The following is a 23,745-nucleotide window of genomic DNA, read 5'->3' as shown; positions in this document are numbered from 1 at the left end:
CTTTGAAGAAACGGAAGTGTTTGGTGTTACACACAACCCTGTTGCCCATTGACAATTTATCTATGTAGCCATTAAAAGCTTTACCAAATATAATGGTTCGAACCATGGAGGCGATAAAAACGGTATTTGAGAAATGCACAAAATAATGATTTACTGTGAACATTATGACTAAATGCGTATTGTGTGTATGTTTCATTCTCATTTGCGGTGTCCGAGCTCATCAAAACGGTAACACCAGCTCTTGCAAGATGGCGTTGACTTTGAAGGTTTGCTGTGCAGAGCTGCTGGCAAACATTTGGAAATTACGACTAGAACCTCGAAGGATTTCATCATTTAAACAGACAGGTAAAATATTAAGTTGTTTATGTTATACAAGAACTCCGGCGGGGTCGGTGCTTATCATGAACTGGTTTCACTTGCCACCCACAATAATATAATGTTGTTGCCACCATAGCCAGAAGCGAAACGACGTTCGCATTACGAGCCCATTAAGTAGCAAATCCCTCCATAGACTGCACCATTCATGAATATATGTCTTATCTGATTGTATTTAATGTCGATAAACAAACCAATTAACGTTACAGCTATAGAGCGCAACACTGTGGTTCCGGAAGTGAAAATCCCATTCACATTCTGCATGGTTTTGATAAAAAGCCATTATATCTTAACCATCAAATGTATACTTCCCAAGAGGTTGTGAAACGATGGTATGTGCTCCTGTAGAAGCCATAAGTTAAAGACATGTTTTCAGAAAAACATTTTGTATTAGGGAAGTCATGATTGGTTGAGCTCGATGTTTACCATGGAAACGTTTACCGCACCTGCGATAGTCATGAGCTGTGTTCGAAATCGTTCCCTATTCACTCATTCGCTATTCCCTATATAGTGTTCATGATATAGTCCACTAAATAGGGAACGAACAAACGAGAATTCGGACACTACGCTGAACATTTCTAAACGTCATTTGCGTCAGTAAATGCGCCGGGTATTTGTGTGACGCAGACAGATGCGCCCACATCATGTAAACAAACCGGGCACTCACGAGGAAAGCTGGAGGTTGGTTGTATTGATGTTGAATGTTACATTTCCTTGTTCAAGGTTTTTTCTATTAATTTTGAATGTTAATTTTTCTATGTTAAATCCAAAATAAATTGTTGTGATTTCTAAACGAAAGGCGGAGAATCCATCATTAAAAGTATTATTTTTCGAGGTTATTCAACTTCTTCTCCGGAAAAACACGACCGTATTGCATTGTGGTATACGGGAGTAACATGCAGGGAACATTATTTGGGGTATTTTAAGGGCATTATATAGTGCATGAAATGAACCGCTGAGAATTCGAAAACCACTACAAAATGGCGAGTACCCTATATAGTGCACTAAGTGATAGGGAACGATTTTGAACACAGCTATGGTGTGTTCCTGAATCCTCGAACGCCAGACTTCCGAGTCGAAAGTCGAAGATGTCCCAGTTTTCTTGCGACATTTCTCGAAGGCACGCCCCCTTTTTTGTCTTCATCTTTCGAAAATCTGAGAGTAGACCGAGTGTATTTGTACCATTTAGTGTTACAAATACAACAAGTGTCACATATGTTGTTTGTGGATTTTAATGATAATTTTTCATGTCAAGAGTTTGACCGTTTATTGTGCAATTGTTCAGTTAAAGGCTGTAGAGAAAACACAATGAGAAAGACTACACGACTCGTATGTGACATCACGCTCCCTGCTACTGGCATGGACAAGACCGACAATCTCCCCATCGGCATAACTGAAACTCTCCACATGCCCTGATTTATAATTGTTTTCACCTCTTTCGATGCTGTTATCCTTCCCTTGGAAAAAAGCGGTGAAGTGGAGCAGAGAGATGGGCATGTCTGTACTGGATTTCCAAATGCGGGTGGTGACGTATATCATTTGTGTCGAGAACAGCAAAGATCTGTAGTTCACAAAGCGGCCTCACACAAATTGAAACGTTTACCGCACCTGCGAAAGTCATGGTGGTTCCTGAATCCTTGAACGGCAGACTTCTGAGTCATGTCCCAGCTTTCTTGCGGCATTTCTCGAAGGCACGCCCCCTTTTTGTCTTCATCTTTCAAAAATCTGAGAGTAGTCCGAGAGCAGTGATGATGCTCTCAACAAAATGGCTGCGCCCGTGAAGAGATTTTTTTTTTGGTATTTGTACCATGTAGGTCATTTTAATGTCAATGTTAAATGCTCTTACACGCTTGATTACATTGCTACTTTATTCCGGTCACCGATTTATAAATTGCATGGTCTTGCTGTGCGTGCAATACAATGTAAAGTTGTTTGTTTTCGGGCTGGTTTGCTGAAGAGGCTAATGTAGCTAACAATAAACAACGACTAGCCTATTTCATGACACAATCACAAAGACGAACAGGAATGCTATGAATGTTCCGAGACCGAAAGTGACGTCAAACGTGCAACTCGGAAGGTTGTCCGAGGATTCAGGAACACACCATCAAGCCATCGATTACCGTTAGCATCGCATCTGTACCATGTCGATGACCCCATGTCGATGACATGGGATGAGTAGTTCCTTCACTCGCAATGTCCACAGTTTTCCCTCAAATGTTGCTCCGAATACAATTTTGATGGTCACAAATAATTTGTGGGATAATTGGCTAGGTTTAAGGCTTAAAACTCTTGCATATGGATGAAAAGTCAATGGAAAAAAATAATTCTTGTTCTGGAACCAGAGCTCTTCAGAAAGGGATGGTAACTGTTGCACTCTTTTGCCACCTCATAGGGTTAGGGTTAACCCCAACTCTCAACGGTACCTGTATTTTGTAAAGCTGATTCTCATGCAAAGGATTCTTTATTTTTTTTAAAGGTCTCCTGTTCCCTTCCTTTAAAAGTCACCGAAGTTCTCATTCAATCAGCGGTCCATCCAGGTATAGTAACTGCAGAGACAAAATACAATGTCAAAGTAATGTCTCAAAAACATAAATAACATACACTGCTTTTTCTCCAGTCTAGTACCCCTGACGTCTTTATCCAGCCCTCCCTGGCCAGAGGTGAAGTCCATCAGTTCAGAGGAAGAGCAGAGGCAGAACACAGGTGGGAGAGCAGAAAGTTTGATATCTTTATTAACCATGCTATGCTTACTCTTTTCTCCGACCTTTATTCAAGCTGCCACTAGTGGTGTGTTTATAATGTAATCTCGTCGATTTGGTTTCTGTTCAATTATTTTTTGTGCATTTTTACTTTCATACAGTTTGAGAAATGGCTGAACCTCATAACTGTGATTTATAAAAAGTTCTTGAATTTATTTGTTTTTCCTTTTTAAAGAAGATAAACTGAGAGGCTGCTCACTGCAGAGCCAATGGGTGACCTCCTAGGTCCAGCTGCACCCCCGCATCATGTCCAGCCCCATCCCATCTCACAGACAACTTGGTAGCACAAGTTCAAGTCAGACTCTTATAGTATAGCCCAACAGTGTTTGTGTGTGTCAATGTGTAAAGCTCGTTCTGGACAGCCGTTGATTTTGATAACCACTACCGAGAGAGGGTTAGGCTTCCCGGACACGTATAGTATAATGCTACAATGTGTGGGGAGCTCGGTCAGTTATGGAAAAAATATGGTAATATGCTAAGTATCATTATTCTGTAAATTACACGGCTGCTTCAAAAAGCGCTGGCCACTGGAAACTTTCCATACAGATAGGGGAAATTTGCTTAAAGATCTCCTATTATGCTACTTTTCTGGTCATAATTTCTTATCAATGACTCCTATAGCGCGACCTGACACGAATCACAGCACAAAAAAACGATGTAGATTTTCGGGAAACTCTTCCTCTCATCTGGGCGCTTTCAGCATTCTCTGTCAACACTTGGCTTCGACCTTCTTCGCCCCCTCGCCCCCCTCCTGCCAACCTCCCTCTGTTGTGATTGGTTAACTTCCGGAAGAATGAACAAGTGAATCGCGACCCGCGTCCCTAGTGTTTAGCGCTCTGCACAGCCACCCCCGACGGTCAGCAGGGAATACGTCTAAATGCATGTACGTCATTATTTGAACTTTAGTATGGTTTATCATGACTATAAATCATTATAACAATGTTTATAGGTCATAAAAGTCGAAAAAGCGTAATAGGTGCTCTTTAATGGTGTATATTACACTAATTGTTCTATTAAGCCTAATGCGCCGCTTTGCACTTGGCAAGAAAGCATATTTAATGATATAATGATGATGCCAAATAGTAATATTATATAAATTGCTGGAAATATTACGCAATCCAATCAGGAACCCTGTTCTTTTCATGTCTTTTCTCTCCAGCTGTGGTACAGAAGGTCAACAGTCTTATTACCAATGAGGAGTACGGGCGTCTTTTCGCAGTGGTCCATTTTGCCAGTCGCCAGTGGAAGGTAACCAACGAGGACCTCATCTTGATTGAGAACCACGTAGCAGCGGGGTGCGGAGACCGGATCAGAATGGAGAAGGTGTGAAGCCCAGTCTCTTTCACAACATGCTATACAAATTCACTTTATTTAACCCCAGGGGGATTACCGTTTTTGTCTACCATGCACACAGTCACACAACGTCTGAGACTTGTACATTCCATTCCAATGTCTTTGTCATTAAGATGAAAAAACGGTTTGCTATAGCCATAGTCATCCACTCCTTAATAATAACACATGAAGATAAATCCAATAAATTAGAGCCCTATGAAATTGTTTTTCTTTTCCAAATTCCGTTAATTTTTTTCTCAAATTCTGTTTTCTCATTTCTTTTATTTCCAGAATTCTGTATTTTACGATTTTTGCAAATTCTTGCTGATTTTATCATCAGATACTTTTGTGAATAAATAAAATGGCAACAAAGATATATACCGGTACAATTTTAATGATGCACACAACATTGCAATATTTGCATTGCATTGCAATTGGAACTATGGAACGATAGGGAGCTGGATGGAGAGGCAGACAGCTGCTGCTATTTCACAATGACAGTTTGTCGTTTAGGTATAATAATGATGATAATATAATAATAAATAATGCGGACAGCTCGGATATGAAGATGTTTAGAACGATCGTCAGTAGAACAGTCATCTGTTACATCGGTGGCTGCTCTTATTATCGCTCAACTCTACCCCCTGTTGGCAATTCTTCACTAGAAACAAGCTTTTTTATGGTTTCTAAGGGAACGGTAGACTGGGCGCAAGTCCTTAATAGATTCCCGTCTGTAATCTGCGTATCGCTAGTTCTAGTTCTGGTGGTTTGAGGAGGCATACTCTGGTAACACAGAGCTTTTACTTCTTCGGCATCTTTGACATGTTTCTCAAAGTTGTGAGGTGAAGATCCCTTCCAAAAACACTGCGATCAAAAACAGACTTATGTATTTATGACAACTTGTCTGTAATCGTACAATTATTATATAATTTTGGTTACTGCAATAGAGTTGGCAATGGTTAGAAAAGGGTTTACAACTTCTGCAATATTCCGTGTTTTACACTGATTCCATTTTTAATACCAGATTCCGTGATCAACATCAGGGAAAATGTTTAGCACCCAAAGATCCCAATTGCTACCTGAGATGTAGCTATACTGATATTCCTGAAAATAACTTGTCTGTCTTTTAGGCTTGCCATTTGGCCTAAGACCATAGCTCTTTCACAAGCTATTGTTCATTAGTCTCTTGTGTATAAGATGTTTGCATTTTGAATGTTGGGAATTTTTCATACTCTATTCATGGTCATTCATTTTATTTTAGTTTGCCTTTTATGAGATGATTATTAGTCTCCATAACATGTTAGTATTACAGATCTTGTTTACATTTTCATAAAGAATGGAAATAAAGGACTAATGGGATTGTTGTACAGTTTTTTCAAAATATTATCAAATCGCAAACTAAATGTTGTGTATCGGATAAATTCAAATAAAAATAATTAGGGTTAAAAAGACCAGTTATTTAAAATAATATATATTATAAATTATTTTCTTAGCTGCTCGATTGCAATGTTTGAATGTAAGTGTTACTTTTTTTTCCTTTTCCAGGTTCTGATGGTTGGAGGAGAAAACTTTACACTCATCGGGCGGCCAATTATTGGGTAACTTCCAAACTCCTATTGCTGAAAAGAAAATAATATTTCACAATATGAAATGTTAAGATATGTAGGAAAGGCTCTAACATTTTAAATACATCAGAATTCCGAAAAACATATGAACCCTATTGTATTCGTCAGCAGAAATGATTACGTCATTCTTCCAAATCCGGTATCATGAAGAATAGCCCCGATAACATAGCCTATATAATTTCAGTGCCCCGCTCCCACTATGATAACGCTAAACAGTAGGTCTTATCGTAACCCTAAAAGTACACATCATACAATAAATTACAATACATGTTTATTTTTATTTTTATGGTACCCCTTTGCTGCTGTCGTGTCCCAGACCGTAGTCGAGGAGCACAGGGGAGACGTTCCCTGCAGGGTCAATGTTCTCTCGGGGGTAACACCCTTCGTTTTGACCAGCAGTGGGTCTGCTTATAGGTCGGAATGAGCGGCTGCCGATTATTGACTGGCTGGGTACTTTATTCTTTGTTTCACTAACTTTACAGTACACGTTTGCACAGACACAACTGGACTTGTTCATTACTTCACTAAACTAGCACACGCTACTGCTCGCCCTCCTCGCTCGTCCATTCGTGCACACACGCACACTGTCATACACTGTCACACACATACGCTTCTCTCGTAACCATTATTACTGACAACAGTTAGCTGAACATTATAGGGTCCCGGCCTTCCACTCCCGGTTTTCTCAGTTAAGCACACCTGGGCGACGGGGGCCGTCCTTATCCCGCCTCTTGTGAACCTCGACCCTACGTCATATCCCGCCCCTTGCAAGCCCGCCCCCCTAAACCCCCTGTTGATTCTACTGATGACAAAAGTACAAAAGATTTGCAGGCTTGTAGAACTCCTAAAAAGAGTAAGGGAAACAAAAAATGGGTCAGAATAACACGTAGGTGGCGCTACAACAAGGCCTGGATGTTCAGCATTTCAACAGCATGCCATTACAAATAGGAGGGTTCAATATGTGTATGCACCATTTTTCATGATGAACCACTTTCACATCGCAACCCATATGGTCAGACCATTTGGTCAAGTTAATGCAATGGCTGTAAGTCCAAACAACCACACATAAACTGCTTAGGTGCCGAAAGTGATAAAAGCTGATACTCACACATGACCTAGGTGACTGTGGGCCTGTATTTGAAAAAAAAAAAAAAAACATTTGTTTGAACTTCTCTTTGAACCGAAGCCTTTAAACGCAGGCTGGGCCTCAAGGAAATACACAAATGTCAAGTTTTGATATGTAAACTCCTGCTAAACCAGTTTTAAGGCATACCAAAGCCATATTACCGAACCAACCAAGCTCACCATTCCTCCACGTACGGAAGACTTCTACTAAAACAATTATACTCTAATGTCCTTCATGTCCATGTAGTGGACATGAAGGACATTAGAGTCATGACCATGGTAATGACATGGTCATGACCATGTCATGGTCATGTCATGGTCATGAGTCATGACCATGACATGACCATGGGGTCGATGGTTCAAGTCCAACCCCCATTCTGTGAGACATGGCATGACACCAAATAACGTTTACCATCATGTATTCATGAGTCATATGGGACCCCATCATGGTTGCTTGCAACTATATTTATTTATTTATTTATTTATTATTATTAGTTGTGAAGTCTCTAGCGCTGCCAATGGGTCAAAATTTCCTAATTTCAAATAGCCTTGTCTCAGGCCCAATTTGAAGCATTCTCTCAAATTGGGTGTCAATTGATTCATCTTCATAAGCACTCCAAATTTACCCCCAAAAAACCACTGCTTTTTATATCTTCCTAACCAAATGACCAATTCGAACCAGTCCAACTCTAATGTATTCCCAATCTCATACAGAATAAACAGTATCAAACAGGCCTATCTCCTAAAAAGTAAATCCTAATCCCACACGATTCCGAACCCATGTCTAGAGTGGAATGCCAGAAGATGAGCCATATCGACGTCTTGGGTGTTCTATAATTCCACTATTCACAAAAATGGCTGCAGTTCCTCGCCCGAATGTCAGATTTGACAGTAACCATCTTTGGGACAGTTGATGTCAAGGCTCTAATTGGTCAAATAAGATGATGGCGAATGTCTTAAAAATGTGACCAGAGGCCAAATGTGTCAATTTAGCTGGATCCAAAATGTGGGTAAACTTCAGCCAATCATCCAACATAAATGATCGCTAGTTATCAGATAGTCTACATTTTAATGCAGTGATATCCTACATACTGTTTTATTTTATGTCATGTTTTCTCTCAGAGCAGGAAAATATCCCAGAGTCTAATTAATTGAATGCATTAGAATTTCAACAATGTGGACTTTGCTCAAGAAATTGTGTTTATTTTTATTAAAATGTTATCCCCACATGATAACCAACTAATAATCAATCAATGCTGATACCTTTACAAGACAATTGCTAAATTGAATAAATGAATCCATTGATTCAACAGACAAACAAAACTAAGTAACACAGCAACAAATAGTTGTTAGTAGGAGCTGTCGTCGTTGTTGCTCTTGTTGTAAAGTACATTTAGATAGAAAATCGACAACAGGTGGAGCTATTACTCGCAGTCAAACAAAATCGATAAGCCCCTTTATTCAATCAATCACAAGTCTGCTTCAAAGTTGGCCAGGGACTTGAAACTTGCCATATTTGCTTCGTATGTTGGCAAGCTAATGGAATATTGCAGTACTACGAGTTCATGCAATTAGATGCATTCTCTTCCGAAAATGCACATGCGTAGCTACATTCTTTTGTTGGATTTTTCGGGAACCTCAGTTTTGGAGTTTCAACACCAAAATAATATCCTACGATAGTAAAGTTATTTTAAGGCTTTTTAAAATTCATTTTTATAATGTTATTCAATAGAAACTGAATTTGGCAAGACCATAAAATTAACGACTGAGCTATTAAAAAAAAACAAAAAACCTCTTCGAAGGTCAACAACTCAAGATTTGGAGGCTTGTTATAGCTGAGGTGTTGATCAGGGACAATTTACGGAAAAGCTATCACAAGTTTAAATTCTCTGCTGCCTTCTACACTGTCTGCTTGCTAGGATCCCCTTTACAAGCAGCTAGTCGGCACAGAGAGGCGACTGCACACACACAAAATGTTTCATAATTGTTTCATTAATAGAGCTTTTTATTGATTTGTTTATTAAACCAGAATAGCAGTGTCTATTGCTTGGTTTACGCATTTTGGTTTGATCCTCTGAAGAGAACCCCACATTGGAGCAAACTACTCCAAAGCAAGAGAAGGAAAATAAAATTAATGCATTAAAAAAAACAATAAATGTAAATCAATTCATTGAGCTAGTTTGGTGTCACTCAAATAGTATAAATGGCATTACATTTTGGTTTGCCTATTTCATAGTGGGCTCAGGTCTAACTCTTCACTCCCCATTCCAACTCCCCACCCTTTCCCATTGTTTCCTGTAGAAAGGAGTTGGTTAGGGTAGAGGCTACTGTCATAGAGAAGACAGAGTCCTCTCCCAAGGTCTACATGCAGTTCTGGAGGCGACACAGATTCCAGCGCAAGAAGAGTAAGTCTACCCATCACTGAGCCTCCAGATCGTCTTCAGTTCATTCACCCCATCCACTCAAGTTACATTTATACTACAATTAGCACTAATGCTAATAATAATGCACTCTGAAAACATGATTTAGGATTTTCCTAATTTAGTAACTTTACATAGTTTAATAATTATGAGTTTATCTGTCGTATGCATTTTATTAAGTAACGTTCTTTTCCCCTTTTTATTCAGTTATCACTTCACCGCAAACAATCCTGAGGATAAACAGCATAGAAATGGTGCCCCGGCTAAAATAATTGTTATTGCAATAGTTGATTTTTGGACATGTTGAGAATAAATATATAAACCCCAGACAAATGTGTGATGTATTTTTGTTTTGCTTGTCCAAGTATGTGAACATTAAAGGTTGGGTATGGGATTTGCGAAACGCCAGCAGATTTTGAAAATACTCAACTCAAATGGTCCTACCCCCTCTCCTTCAACGCTGACTCTGACTCCACCCATTCCAAGTACATGGACGCGCAATCATGCACGAGCGAACCATTAGCTAGTTAGCTAGCTCCAGTTGCTACCGCAGGATAACAACAAACAGAAGCTTGCTCTGGGTCACGAGCTTTGAGTACATGCACGAAGGGGTCGCGCAGGCCAGGGGAGGGGGAGGGGAGTGCAGTACGACCGTTTGATTGACTTACTTACCGTCCAATGCCACTAAGTGGGTTTTGGAAATCATTGGCTGGAGTTTTTTTTTTGCTGCAATGATTGTAGCAAAAGTGTCAATTGCATGACTCTTTGAAGTTGTGATGCACAGGATAGGATTTGTGCACAAGTAGTAAACCTGTAGACCCTAGTATTTAGTGTTTACAATGGAAGAAAAAATATTTATGACTTCAAATGTACTGTTAAACATTTGTGACTTTTGAGTACACATGCAAAATAAATATCTACGTCTTCAAACTTACTGTTACACATTTGTGCATTTAGTGTACGCATACAAAATCTGCAGTCACAGGTGCTAAAGACTTTTGCTACAATAATACCTTCATACCAAACCCCCCCTCTCCATGTCATGTACCCCAGGAGGTATAGGACCAGAGCCTGCAGGTTCATGAGGGATCCCCATCACCCTAAAAATGGTCTGTTCAGCTGCTACCGTCAAGAACTAAGCAGCTAAGACTGAGTTTCTCCCACTAGGCCATCCAGAACATCAATACCAACCCCCCCAGTCCCCCCTTCAACGCCCTCACACACACTCTGACACTGACAATCTCAAACAACACTACCGGTACCTGACAGACATTGTATATACAGTCACCTCTTCATTCATTACACTGTTACATGCTGCAATAGCAAACCAGTTGTCAAATGTTTTTTTTCTTTTTGTGTCTCTCTGTGTTCACATTTCTTAGTCTGAGAGCAGGCCAGTGCCTCTCCTACTGATATCGGGTGCTATGTCCAACAATCCATTGGGTCATGTCCCAACAAAGACGAACAAACCAGGCCGTCTGGGCCATATACCTTATCAAGGGAGAGACTGCTTGGGTTCTTTTGTTATTTACATTTTCTTATGAATAATACTCGCCCCAAACCTTTGGCTCGTTGAGAAGAGGGATCGACAGCCAAGGAGCATGTATGGAGACTGCTCCTCACCCACCTACACCAAGACTATTCCACGTGCTGCATTAAATCCTCGATTAGACCATTTATTCGACCCTCTGATCCAACCTGTGAAGTTGCCTTGATTTTCACTTCAAGAATTAATACTATGATGAAAAAATACACAACACGGTGCATACATATGACAAATAAAACTCTTGAATCTTTGAAAAGGTGAACAATAATCTGGTAGCACGTCATGACCTGATCTATGCTGGTCACTTTAGTTAAGACAACACTGTTTGGGAGGGAGCCAACAGGCTATTTCCACATAATATTTTTGGATAAAAGATATTTAATGTATACATTAAAATAAAATATCTTTATTTATGTAACCTGTTTCTGGATTTATTTATTTATCTTCTAACATTACCCTGGTATAGATCCTGTAAAGAAACAATAACCATGCTATCCTAGCTTTTGGTGTGCCTGAATGTACACGGACCCATAGAAGCGAAGTCTTTCGACGACTATCAAAAATTAAGTTATTTTTTGCATTTAACTGCACTTGCACACTTGCATACTATTTGCCCAAAATGTGCCTTCTATAGCCGAAGACAGATGTTGAAACCTTTAGTGGTTCGGTCGACTACACACTACAGACTGCTACTGCAACCAACCAGCAGGCTACAAACTGGTCCAACCCATATCCAAGTTTACTAGTAGTAATCAGTCAGCTGATCGCTGACGTCAGCGTGCAATCGTAACGGCTGCAACTGGGTCGGCTTGTTTACATTATATTCAACTGATCTGCCTTCAAAGTTACTGGTCGTTACTAGCATTTTGGCAAACGTCAAACTAGATGGCAACTACCGTTACCACACAGCGGGGACAGGTAAAATATTGAAAGTGATCGCGCCATGTAATGTGTTCGTACTGTCGCGAGGGAAAAGGCAGAGACGTCCAAGCTAGCCATAGGTGATCGATTAAACGAGACAGAATTGTTTATTCATTCATTCATTCAGTCGAGTGGTACCGACACTGATTCACGATGAGTCGGTTCGTTATTTTTTTAGGGGGGCTGGTTGTAATTAAGCGGTGTCAGGCTAGATGACTTATGTGCTAACGTTAGTCAGACTAATGTGTGTGCTGCAACTATTCAAGCTCGTTGCGGGATTAGCTAACTAAACAGATTTGTCTTGACAGTATACATATTAGGGTACATACATTATCATGGTACGGTTAGTAACTATTGCGTGTATACCTTTTTATGAATAAGTATAACAAGTGAGGCCATACTTAGAAATTATAGTATTTAGGCCTGGCTTTGTGTGGTCCTTATTTCCGTATATCGGCGCTATCGCCAAACCCCTCGTCGTGACGCGTAGGTTTGACGTTAATGCGAATTTACTTGATTTTGTTGATTGGTTCAGGTTTACATCGGGGACCTTCCCCAGGACTTCCTACGCATTGCTCCTTCACACCAGCAACAGCAGGTGCAACTGGACGCGCAGGCGGCCAGGCAGCTGCAATATGGGGGCTCCATGGCCACTGTAGGGCGTCTCAGTATCACTGTGGTACAGGTAGGCACAATTTAGAATCATATACGTACAATAATGGGAAACCATTAACGTGAAATTATTAGTGCTTTAAATATGCTGTTTACGATTCATCATCAACATTGATTCTGCTATATGGTTATCAAATCTTGCTTCTGGTCCAAATTCTGATCTAGGCAAAGCTGGCTAAGAACTATGGTATGACCCGCATGGACCCCTACTGTAGGATGAGACTGGGCTATGCTGTCTATGAAACTCCAACTGCACACAATGGGGCAAAGAATCCTCGCTGGAATAAAGTTATTCAATGCACTGTGCCTCCTGGGGTAGACTCCTTCTATCTGGAGATCTTTGACGAGGTGAGAAGGATTGGAGGCTAGGAATTTCATTTTTGGAATCTCCAAATAAGCTTGAAGGTAGTTTGACTTTTTATAAGTTTGTATCAAACTTGTATTTTTACCAATAAATGATAACTATTTCAAGTGTTGAAGCACAATCCCTTTTTTGGTACTTTGATGTTTACTTCACATTTTATAAATTTCTTCTGTCTTGCATGAATGCATTCCAGCGGGCATTCTCTATGGATGACAGAATAGCATGGACCCATGTGACCATCCCTGAAAGCCTGAGAGAGGGCATCATGGTGGACGAGTGGTTCAGCCTGAGTGGTCGACAAGGCGACGACAAGGAGGGAATGATCAACTTGGTGATGTCATACGCTGTGAGTGTTCCAAGCAGGAAAGGGGTATTGCCAGGTCATTGGCTACATTGACCAGGCAGATTATTCCACTTACTACAAAAAATACACAATCACAATCTATAGCATGGCATCTATTAACAAGCTTATGTATTTGAGTAAATCATTGAGGTTGCAAAGTTAACTTCTGAGTATTAATATAAGATAACATAAATATAGCTAACATAATTTCTAAATCTCAGCTGTATCATTTACTTTTAGACAGTCTGCTATGTTGTTTTTTTCTTCGATTTCTATCTTCTGGTCTTCTACGCGGAAGACACTAAAGTAATTAACGTTCCTCAAATGTGGTCTGTGAAGGAAATGCATAAGAGAATTCCATCCATAATAGAATTTTTTTTTTTTCCCTTGTTTTTCTCGTATCCTCATGCTGCCAGTCCATGCCAGCAGGAATGATTCCACAGCCAGTGGTCCTGATGCCCACGCGGGGGGGCCTGTACCAGCCAGGAGTGGGATACATACCAATAGCAGGTTAGAGGGATCCTTCAGGCACCCACCAATCAGACAAAGTGGATTTTTAAAAATTCTATATTATTTTTCTCAGTGTTGGTTGTAACGAGCTGAACAAGTAGCGAAGATAATAAACACTGCCAGGGTTAGGTATACGATTCCCATGGCTTCCACCCATGCTAACAATCCCCTTGCAGTATAATATATGATCTAGCACTGGCAGTGCTTATTAGTAATTTGGCTAATATAAAAGCATAGGAATGCATAATGTTGAATGAATATGAGACTGAATTGATATGTATTAAAAATCGAGTAATGTTATTACACAGTGACTGCAGTCAGCAACAAAGGAACATACCATGTCGATGACAATGCTATATACAATATGAAACACTATCACACACATACACACAGAATACATGACACAACTTTTATAAACAATATAATAATGACAAAGGTTATAAGATGCATGAAACGCGCTCAATTATTGTGAAAAAGTTTGCATGGTTTATGGGCATGGTTTATGAGTTCCTTGTACCTTCTACCATTGCCTTTTATTCAATTTTCCAAATTCTTTATTTCCCTGAATCAAATGTTTTATGGTCACGACTACCTTGACAAATGATTTGCTTGGTCCCAGACTTAAAATTCTTTATATAACGATTTCATGAAAAGTCAATGGAGAAAATGAATGGGAAATTTAATTTGGGAACCAGAGCTGTTAAAAACAGGGGGCGGCCATTGTTGCGCTCTCTTGTATAAAACGAAAACCCTGGCCAGTGTGGGTTTACAACAAGCCAGCCCTCAGCTCCGCCATCTCCTCTACCCTTCATGCATATGCTTCTTTATACCCCCCCCCCCCCCCCCACCCAACAGGTGTGCCTGGCATGTACAATCAGGGTGTGGTTCCCATGGCAATGCCGGCGGCGGTGCCGGTGGTGGCCAGCCAGATGGCTGAGTGCAGCGAGGAGGACCTGAAGGGCCTGCAGGACATGTTTCCCAACCTAGACCGCGAGGTGGTGCGCACTGTGCTGGAAGCCCAGCAAGGCAACAAGGACGCTGCCATTAACTCTCTTCTGCAGATGGCAGAGGAACTCTGAGGGCTGGTGTAACCAATCTACACCCTGGAACGTATATGCACACATATATTCTATACATACACACACGGGCATCCAATTTCAACATGTACAGTTATTGCCCAAGTGGCACTATAGCGCCGTCGCCTACTTGCATTCCCGCCATTTGGTTAGTTGATCCAATCACAGCCCTAGACCAACTTAAGCAGCAGCCATTACTAAGCAAGCACTAACAATGATAGTTTTCTCCAAAAGTTTGTCTACACTGAAAAAAGCAATCATGTGTGTTGTATCTAAGTCAGGCAGTACGGCCCATCAAGGTTCCTGTTTTAATTCCACACAAAGGGGCTTGCTTACAGACTCAGAATGAATCAACAATTGTTTGGGAGCCACTATGATGGCTTGGCACATTCATATACCCATGCAGAATCGTTTTAAATGGTTCAATTCAGATGTCACTGTGAGGTAATTATTAGCCCCTATTATTTTACAAAAATATTAACCATGTTCAGCAATCGAGCACCAAAACAGTGCAGAGAAAGGACATTTTGTAATGCAATGAGCTTAAGGATACCAGTGAGTTTAGCTAAACGTCCCTGTCGTAATACATTATGCACCCAGTTGTCAATACACCGAAAAATGTATAAATTACCAACATTTCTCTATCTTTAGTTTCTAGTGGTTTAGAAGAGAATGAGGACATCTAATGATCAATTAACAAATGTGGAAGGTTATATGTGTACGTCAGGCTGCCATTCCATGAGGGGTGATATTCAAGCAAATCAGGAAGAAGCAAGTGATCAGACACCAAACAAGATATATGCTCGAAACGCTACCAACTCTGCATCACCAGAAAACGTAGCCATATATGGCATATTACTGCCCCATTTCAACGTGGATGTCTAGACCCCTGATTCATATGCCAAAAAGGGAAGGAGCCAATCCAGTCAGTTCACATAACATCCATGCTTAGACAGTTACAAAGGTCAAGGAGATTGACTAAAAGGTTTATGTTGTAAATCCAGAAACAATGATATTTACAACTATGACCTGTTATCATTTATATCTGTTAAGCTTTTGGTGGGACCTGCTAGTCTGAAAGGTATTGAATGTTGCCTGCCAACGTTTTTTTTTTTGCCAACTTGCATCGTTTTTTGCGTGTGTTTCGCTTTAAAGATCTATATTTTTCAGAAAAAGATTCCCAGTGGGTTGCAAATCTCGGAAGAGAAATATTACTGGAGCCTTGTCAACATGTGCCATGTCAGGGTAATAAGTTTGTTGAAAAGTGAGTGTCTATTTATACACCATTGTTATTTTGCCGATTCAGTAATTGTATTGGATCTTGAAGTTATGAGCCACAGACCTTTGCCTTCAACAAATTGTTCGACCATGTTGCCAGAAGGATTTTGGACCTCTTGAATTGAACTACTTCCAAATATAAATCTTATGAACAGTGACACCCAATAGCTTAGCAAAGACTAAACACTATTATATTTGATATATTTATGGGACTCTGAGCTTGCGTGTTGGTTAATGAAGTCGTGATCTGAAAATCTCTGACCTTCTTCCTCGAGTGGATTTTCTTTTGCTTTTGTTTCTCAATATGACTGGATCATAAATATGAGTGAAAATGTGTCTTTGTACTGAGTTCTGTTCACCAAGCATTTACTTGGCTCATGAGAAATTGTGAGCAGAAAAAACAATTCAGTTTTATGGTTGCAGAAAATTATATTTGATTCTAGTGACAAAACAAAACATCTAGTCTAAAGTAGATGTCAATACAAATATGTGGGAAAATATGTCACAACAAATGACACCTAGTACAAGTATTTGTTTCATTCTAGCAATTGGTTTCATTACAGTAAAATGAGGAAAGTCAATGGGGCGTATGTTCGGGATCGCGCCGATGGCTGTTCGTTTGCGTTAGCGTCTGCGGCGTCTCTTCCCTTGCGTCGCGCAGGCGGAGTCCTCGCAGCTGCACGAGTCCACGCTGGTGTATTGTTGTGTACGGGTGGAGCCGTCGCCACACGTCAACTGCACCTCCTTCACACTGGTGGTCAGCTCCTTGCAACATGCACACTTGTGCATCATCTTGTTTGCAGCTGCGGAGAATCTACACACCACACAAAAAATTTAGAAATTTGTCAAGAAAATGCATACTTTAGTATATAATTGTATCAGCTTTTTCTTGTATCATTTGTTTTGTGCTTCCCTCTGCAACAATTGCTTCTGCATATTCATTTCCTTATTGTTAAATTAAGGATAATCGATAGCATCGACTGCAGCTTTGAAGCATTAATTATGACGTATACGGCATTACACTTTATGAATGTGGAATCCATTATAGTATATAATGGATTCCACATTCATAAAACGTTGTTCATACATACTGTAAGCAATCAGTTATCATTAATAAGATAATCACATAATAGTTCGTAAGATAATTTATACAGCATATGTTAGTAATGTACTTACTATTTACAATGTGTTAATAATGCTTCATAAACACATAATAATGCTTTATTCTTGATTTGGTCAGGTAGGTTTAAAATTATAGTGAATTATTTCGCGTTTAAAGTTAGGACTATATTCCTTATAAGCATTTTAATTATTAAGTGTTTATAAAGCATGATTATTAAACACGTAAATAATAGTTTATTAATGCTTCAAAGTTGCAGTTATGCTAAAGTGCCCCCGGATAATCTTATGATATATGGATCTCGATTACATGTGAACCTTCTTGTATCAGAGCACATCCCTAACACATGACTAACAATACAAAAGCTCTGTCATCAACTTGCTGGACAGTAGACCGTGTTCCTCTTTAACATACTTGTGACTGTTTTCAAAAATTCATCACAACCATTAATGGTGGGCATCATCAATTGCATTCTACTAATGTGATATTCGCCTACTTGACTGAAACTAATCTGGATTAATGCAGTGTTCAGCACAAAACAAACTTTTGCGTAGGCAAGTTGAATGAGGATTCAGGGGTCTGGAAAAACGACACAAACACGATTGTGTTGTGTCCGCTTTTTCAAATACATTCCACAAAAAGATATGTATGTATATTTATCTACCGAAAATGCAACTGCATATATCAGAAACCACTAAATGTATCCCTTTAAACCGTTTTTGAGGCATCCAGTTTTCTACTAAGGGACAAATCTTGTTTACTAAGGGACTCAATTCTACAGGGCTACAAGCATTGATAGTATGGCGCCTCACAATAGTAACGAATGGAAAAGAGGGGAAAACAAGGCACAAAAGTGTGCCTTGAATCCTGATTGAGATGTATTCCAAAGTATAAAATCACGGTCATCCTTAATTTTTGTTGTTACATTATTTGTGTTTAATCAATTATCATTGCTTGAGATTACTTCTTCAGTGTATCCCCAGGAAATCTAGAGAAGGCCCATCTTCTGGCCTTCTATTTGCCAAAGCTAGGTAAGTCTAGCCTGCTTTCTGTTGCAACTCCTTAACTATATAGAGGCAAAACTTTTGTGCCAGTATTTCAAACAATGCAGCTGATTTGATGTGAGGCTTACTTGGATGAACTTCCACAGGTTCCTGAGCAGAAGGACATTTGGACAGGTTCCAGGTTTTTACATCCGTCAATCTCAATAACGGTCACCTCGGTCTTCATCTCACACACACTGCGCAGTTGGCCTGTAACATAGGACCAGGGAAAGTCATGAGTTGCCATCCAAGGCTTCTGCTGCTTCAAATAAATCGAATATCACAAGACTGGTCACAGCATTCATTCATTTGTGGAGGAGTATTGACTGAAAGTTGAGGAACAGCGTTATACATTGGGTTTGGGGTGTCATTAACATTACACGGCACCAATCAGCAGTTGGCAAACTGCCTTACAGTACGTTGAAATTGGTTACAGCTCTTAAGAACATTGACAAGTTTTACTCACATGTCTTGCAGCATCCTTTAGAGTCTGTTGTCTCGGTGCCCTTGATGACAGGAGAATGAGAGTTTGCATTACAAATCAGTGCAAGCATGATGACCTGTGACACAGTAGCATTGTGAGATTGAGAAAGTGACTAAAGAAAATGTAAAGCACATACAGGCACACAATCCTCTGGGTTGTATTGGGCACAGCTGGTTTTGGACTCGATGGCGGTAGGCGGTGTTGTGGATAAATCACAGGTGTATTCAATACAGCTGTCACCAGGGGGCGACCACGTCTCATTCTGCCAATCAGAATAGCGGCAGTGGTAAAACACAGGGAAGAAAGGTTTTCGTGAGTAAAAGAAATAATGGAATTATTATTAATTATGCAAGGTGATAACCTCCCTTAAATTTAACTCACATCAGCATACAAGAACACGATTCATAAATGTAATTCAGTACCTCAGAACTAACCTGTGTGATATACTTGGTGTTGTTATAGGTCATGATACAGCTCTTCTGGACACATTTGCCACAGCACATGTTTTTAACAGCCTGGTACTCGTAACCCTAAACACACACACACACACACGCACGAAAAGAGATGTATGGGAGTGATTAAATTACCATGGTTGCCACATGTTATTTTGTGTGCTGAACCAATTGTGCCGTGTGGGAGAAGGCTTACCGCTTCACAGGTTTTGTTGCATCTGACAGGTGTACACACAACGGAGAGAAGTCCTGTCTGTGCATCCATATTGTTGCTACAGGAACACTCGTCGCAGGGATCTGAGGACGGAACCTTTGACCCAGGCTGATGGGAAAACAAATGCATGATGCAGTTGCATAAACATGATCAAATAACTTTTAAGTTAGGTATCTGATCAGAAAATATGCTATTCATGATTTTTTGTGTGGTTGCAAAACAAGCCACAATCGGTACATGTATAGAAACTGCGCGTAAGCAGGCTTCCAAAAAGTAAAGTAGGCCTACATTTTTGTGCCATAACTCGCAACTAAACGAAAACGATCAGGCCCATTATTCGATCAATCGCAAGTCCACTTCAAAGCCGCCGAGGGACTTGAAACTTGCCGCATACTCAAAATTATCAAGGTTGCAGAATATTGCACACCTGAAGAGTTTGCACTACCACACACATTTTCTGTGTAGGCCTATTACATTTTTGACTTTTTTTATTACAAAAGGATGAAGGGAAATTGGCTTCTTACTGAGTACTCCACACTGCTGTTGACACACACTTCTTTCGGAACTGTGTGGGGAAAAAACAGGTGCCAATATTAGACATATTCTATGCTATAATACCGATATCCGAGCAGATTTTACTTAATATGTTTAAGTAATCAATTAAAAGCCTAAAAAGGAATTAATAATTCCCATGGCTATGTTTATAAAGACATACATTCCACAAAAGCCTATATTGGATCATTAAATATGAAGTTGACCGACTGTTATGCATGAATGAGAAAGTAAGAAATCTGTTAACCTAGAGACCATGTTTGTTTTGCTCATAGAGATTTCATGCAACACACTATGGCATGAGTTTATATAAATTGTACGCAGCTACAGTAGGTTGTGACATACCGCAGGAATAGTCTATGCAGCAATCTCCACTGGTCTTCGTGACGTTGGTTTCAAATCCTATGGGGCAAGGTAATACGGCAGGACACCGACTGGTATCGCACTCTGCAAGTGTAAAAGGATAGAGCATGGGATTATAAATATGTGTCATCTTAGTGTAGATATTAGCATTTCGTTTGGGACACAATATCTAAAATGTTCACTTTATCTTTTACTACAATTGCTGTTTGCCATTGACCCCTTTTAGCCTTTTCTCTTTCAACTGGTAGCCCAAAGCTTTGGCCCTTGTGAGACAGTTAATATACGATATCTGCATATAGGCCTACGATAAATCTGCGTGCCTAGAGTTAATATTTTCCTTATTTTACTATTTGTAGCTTGCCGCAAAAACCAATAACCAAGTTGCAAATATTCTGTTTTCGGCCCTGGAAGTTGCAGTGAAACTTCAAGTGGGAAAGGCGGCTGAACTCACCACATGTCTCCTTGAAGCAGCAGTCAACTGTTTTGTTAACAGATTTATAGCCGGGGTCGCTACAGTCGGGGCTGGGCTCTGCCACGCAGGACACAGGAGTACACTGGACGCTCATGGTTTCATTGTCGCAGCGGCAGTTATTGCAATCGCTTGTCCAACTCTCACCCAGCTGGTTCAGGAAGAGAGGGGTTTAAAATGTTAAAGACAAAACACATTTGGCCCCTATAGTGTAGGCCACATAATACATAGGGACTGTTTAACATATCAATTTTGGGAATGCTATGAGAGTTAAGATAGTTCATGGATATATCTATCCACCACTGGATAAATGGTATATTAAAGATAGTACTATCTTGCAGTGCAACAAACAATTAAACAATTCACTGCCTACAATCTATATATTACAATAAAAAAAAAGTTTCACATCCCCAGTACCAGTTCTTACCTGCTTTGGCATGCCGTTAGGTCCAACACAGTCTAGAAAAGATATTATCAAAAAAATATGTTTTAGAATATGCTGGTCGGCTAAGGGTCTAGGTAAAAACAACTTGATATGACGCAGAGAAGACGTCACTCCGACGACAAATTGCGCAGTGGGTCTGATTAAACTACTAAGGTTACACCCAAGAAACGTATTTTAGATGAGCTCCTATTTACCGCAGGACGTCACACAGACATCGTAGGCTGTGTTGAATCGTGTTGTGCCGTGTGCACAGTAACAGCCCTCCTGGAGCGATGTTCCGTTCTGTATTTGTATCTCAGAATTGTACATTTCATTATACCTGCACATTGAGGATGAAACAAATAGTATTTATTTGAAATCAACTGCAATTAACATATTTATACTTAAACCACTAAGTTATAGTGGTTAGGGTGTTTGACTGGGTTCAGACCCCAATGTCTGCACCTGACCCGATGTCTGCTGTCTACCTGTAGGGAACCTGTAGTCTATCTCTAAGGTCTGCAGTCTACCTGTCTGAGGTAGACAGATAGAGAGAGTAATAGAGAAGGTCCACTACAGGTAGACCGCAGACATCTTAGAGTTGGTGCAGTGCAGGTGGACTCCAGACTACAGGTCTTTCTCAGAAACAGTTCTCCAAAGAGAGAAGAGGAGAACTGTAGTTTCTGAGCAAGATGTCATCACACCTTTCGTGCTCTTTAATTATGTATCTTAAACGCATCTACTGAATGAGGAAATTGTAATAGGTGTGCATTTTTTAAAATATATATCCATATGATATATTTCACATATACAAAGTTGATAACCTACTTGGAGTTGCATGTAGGCACCACAGATGGGCCACATGCGTTGTACACCATGTGGCTAGGACAATCATGGTCTGTGAAATGGAATATGTGCTCAGAATACATGAATAGAAAAACAAAAGCATCTTTTAAACTGAACTTTCGTCCTAAACTCAGATTTAACTATATATATATAGAGAGAGAGATATATATAGAGAGAGATATTTACATATATATACCCATATATGTAAATACTTATGCACACATTTACACATATATAGGGTTAGATGTGTGTGTATATATATAATATATATATTTGTGGATGTATCTATATATATATGAGTTATAGTTATATACATAGAGTATGAGTTATAAATATGCTACTAATCCAATTATAATCTATATTGTTAAGAAACTTTATTACTCCAATTTTGATAATATGCTCCAACAGTCGAAGGCTCCTAGATTCTTAGCTAGACATAATGCATACGTTTACATAGTCTTACCACCTAGTACCCTGACTCACCGCATTGGCCATTTGTGGCATTCCTCCAGTCGATACAGACTCCGGCTTGGGCACACTTGCTTGCGTAGACCGCAAAGTTCATGCACACATTTTCCCCATTGCAGACGGTTGACTCACAGGTCTCCATAAATGGATTAGGGGACACATGCAAGTGGCATGGGGAAAACACACTAAAGGGAGACACAGAACATGTGAGGACATATCAATCACTTCTCAAACATAGGTTTCAAACCAAAGAACTGTGATCAATACAGGTGGGAAATTGGATATCAATGACCATTGGTTATTTCCCTTTTAGGGACTTTTTGTGTGTGTGTTCATTATAGAAAAGAAAAATATGGGCCAAGCATGAGGGGAATGTGATCAAGGTGCCACTGAACAGTTTAGGTATTGTTCAGCGGTGTACGTCTGATTGTAGGTAGTAAAATGGATACCACAAAACAGAAGATTTAAGGCATAGCACGATGCCGTTGGACATTGCTGCAGGGTGGCGTATGTTCTCTTTCAAAACCTACAGTTCCCACACCCAAGTGGTCAAAGCTTCTGTAACCTCACCTGCTGTTCAGGATGTCACAGGCTGTGGTCTGGCATGGAGTGGGGCTGGTGCCTGGTGTTATGGTTGAAGTGGACACAGTGGGCGGGGCAGTGGATGTGGCACAGGTTGTGTCAGGAACAAGCCATTTGCCAGCGGAATCGGTGCACTCCTCCAACTGTCCGTTCGGCCCGCGGCAGTCATTGGCTATTGAGTTGTCGCACGTACCTTAGAGGGGGGGGGGGGGGGGGAGAGAAGGGGTCGTTTAAGGGTTTTCTATTCTGGCCAACTTAAATGCTTTCATTTTTACCATCAAAACTCAAATTGGATATGGATAGGCGCAAATCTGCTCATGATACTGTCAACTGTTCCAAATTGTTCCGTTGTTACCAGCATTTTTGCTTTCAAGGCTTAGGA

General features: G+C 40.2%; 3 protein-coding genes across 3 annotated transcripts in view; 2 read left to right on the top strand and 1 right to left on the bottom strand.

The window, feature by feature from the left end:
- mrpl21 (mitochondrial ribosomal protein L21) lies at nt 1-9,969 on the top strand. The gene is made up of 7 exons (XM_060071920.1): nt 1-345; nt 2,852-2,912; nt 2,993-3,078; nt 4,294-4,457; nt 6,012-6,064; nt 9,518-9,621; nt 9,844-9,969. The coding sequence occupies exons 1-7, from the start codon at nt 165-167 to the stop codon at nt 9,906-9,908; spliced, it is 714 nt and encodes a 237-aa protein (XP_059927903.1). The 5' UTR covers nt 1-164; the 3' UTR covers nt 9,909-9,969.
- A 1,962-nt stretch (nt 9,970-11,931) lies between these two features.
- On the top strand, nt 11,932-16,680 carry tollip (toll interacting protein). The gene is made up of 6 exons (XM_060071919.1): nt 11,932-12,100; nt 12,639-12,788; nt 12,941-13,123; nt 13,333-13,485; nt 13,899-13,992; nt 14,848-16,680. Exons 1-6 carry the CDS (start codon nt 12,068-12,070, stop codon nt 15,069-15,071), a joined length of 837 nt encoding a protein of 278 aa, XP_059927902.1. The 5' UTR covers nt 11,932-12,067; the 3' UTR covers nt 15,072-16,680.
- A 75-nt stretch (nt 16,681-16,755) lies between these two features.
- LOC132472425 (mucin-2) overlaps nt 16,756-23,745 on the bottom strand; it is a 36,053-nt gene continuing 29,063 nt past the window's right edge. The window contains exons 37-50 of the mRNA XM_060072027.1: nt 23,352-23,556; nt 22,797-22,966; nt 22,296-22,365; nt 21,683-21,807; nt 21,471-21,502; nt 21,026-21,194; nt 20,557-20,658; nt 20,184-20,224; nt 19,642-19,767; nt 19,428-19,523; nt 19,130-19,255; nt 18,976-19,015; nt 18,599-18,719; nt 16,756-17,160 (exon numbers count right to left, since the gene is read on the bottom strand). Of these exons, the coding sequence (XP_059928010.1) occupies nt 16,971-17,160; nt 18,599-18,719; nt 18,976-19,015; nt 19,130-19,255; nt 19,428-19,523; nt 19,642-19,767; nt 20,184-20,224; nt 20,557-20,658; nt 21,026-21,194; nt 21,471-21,502; nt 21,683-21,807; nt 22,296-22,365; nt 22,797-22,966; nt 23,352-23,556 (1,613 nt within the window). The 3' untranslated portion in view covers nt 16,756-16,970. The remainder of the gene's footprint in view (nt 17,161-18,598; nt 18,720-18,975; nt 19,016-19,129; nt 19,256-19,427; nt 19,524-19,641; nt 19,768-20,183; nt 20,225-20,556; nt 20,659-21,025; nt 21,195-21,470; nt 21,503-21,682; nt 21,808-22,295; nt 22,366-22,796; nt 22,967-23,351; nt 23,557-23,745) is intronic.

The sequence above is a fragment of the Gadus macrocephalus genome, chromosome 14, assembly GCF_031168955.1.
Source record: "Gadus macrocephalus chromosome 14, ASM3116895v1".
Lineage (NCBI taxonomy): Eukaryota > Metazoa > Chordata > Actinopteri > Gadiformes > Gadidae > Gadus > Gadus macrocephalus.
This window is presented reverse-complemented; position numbering and strand designations above follow the sequence as displayed.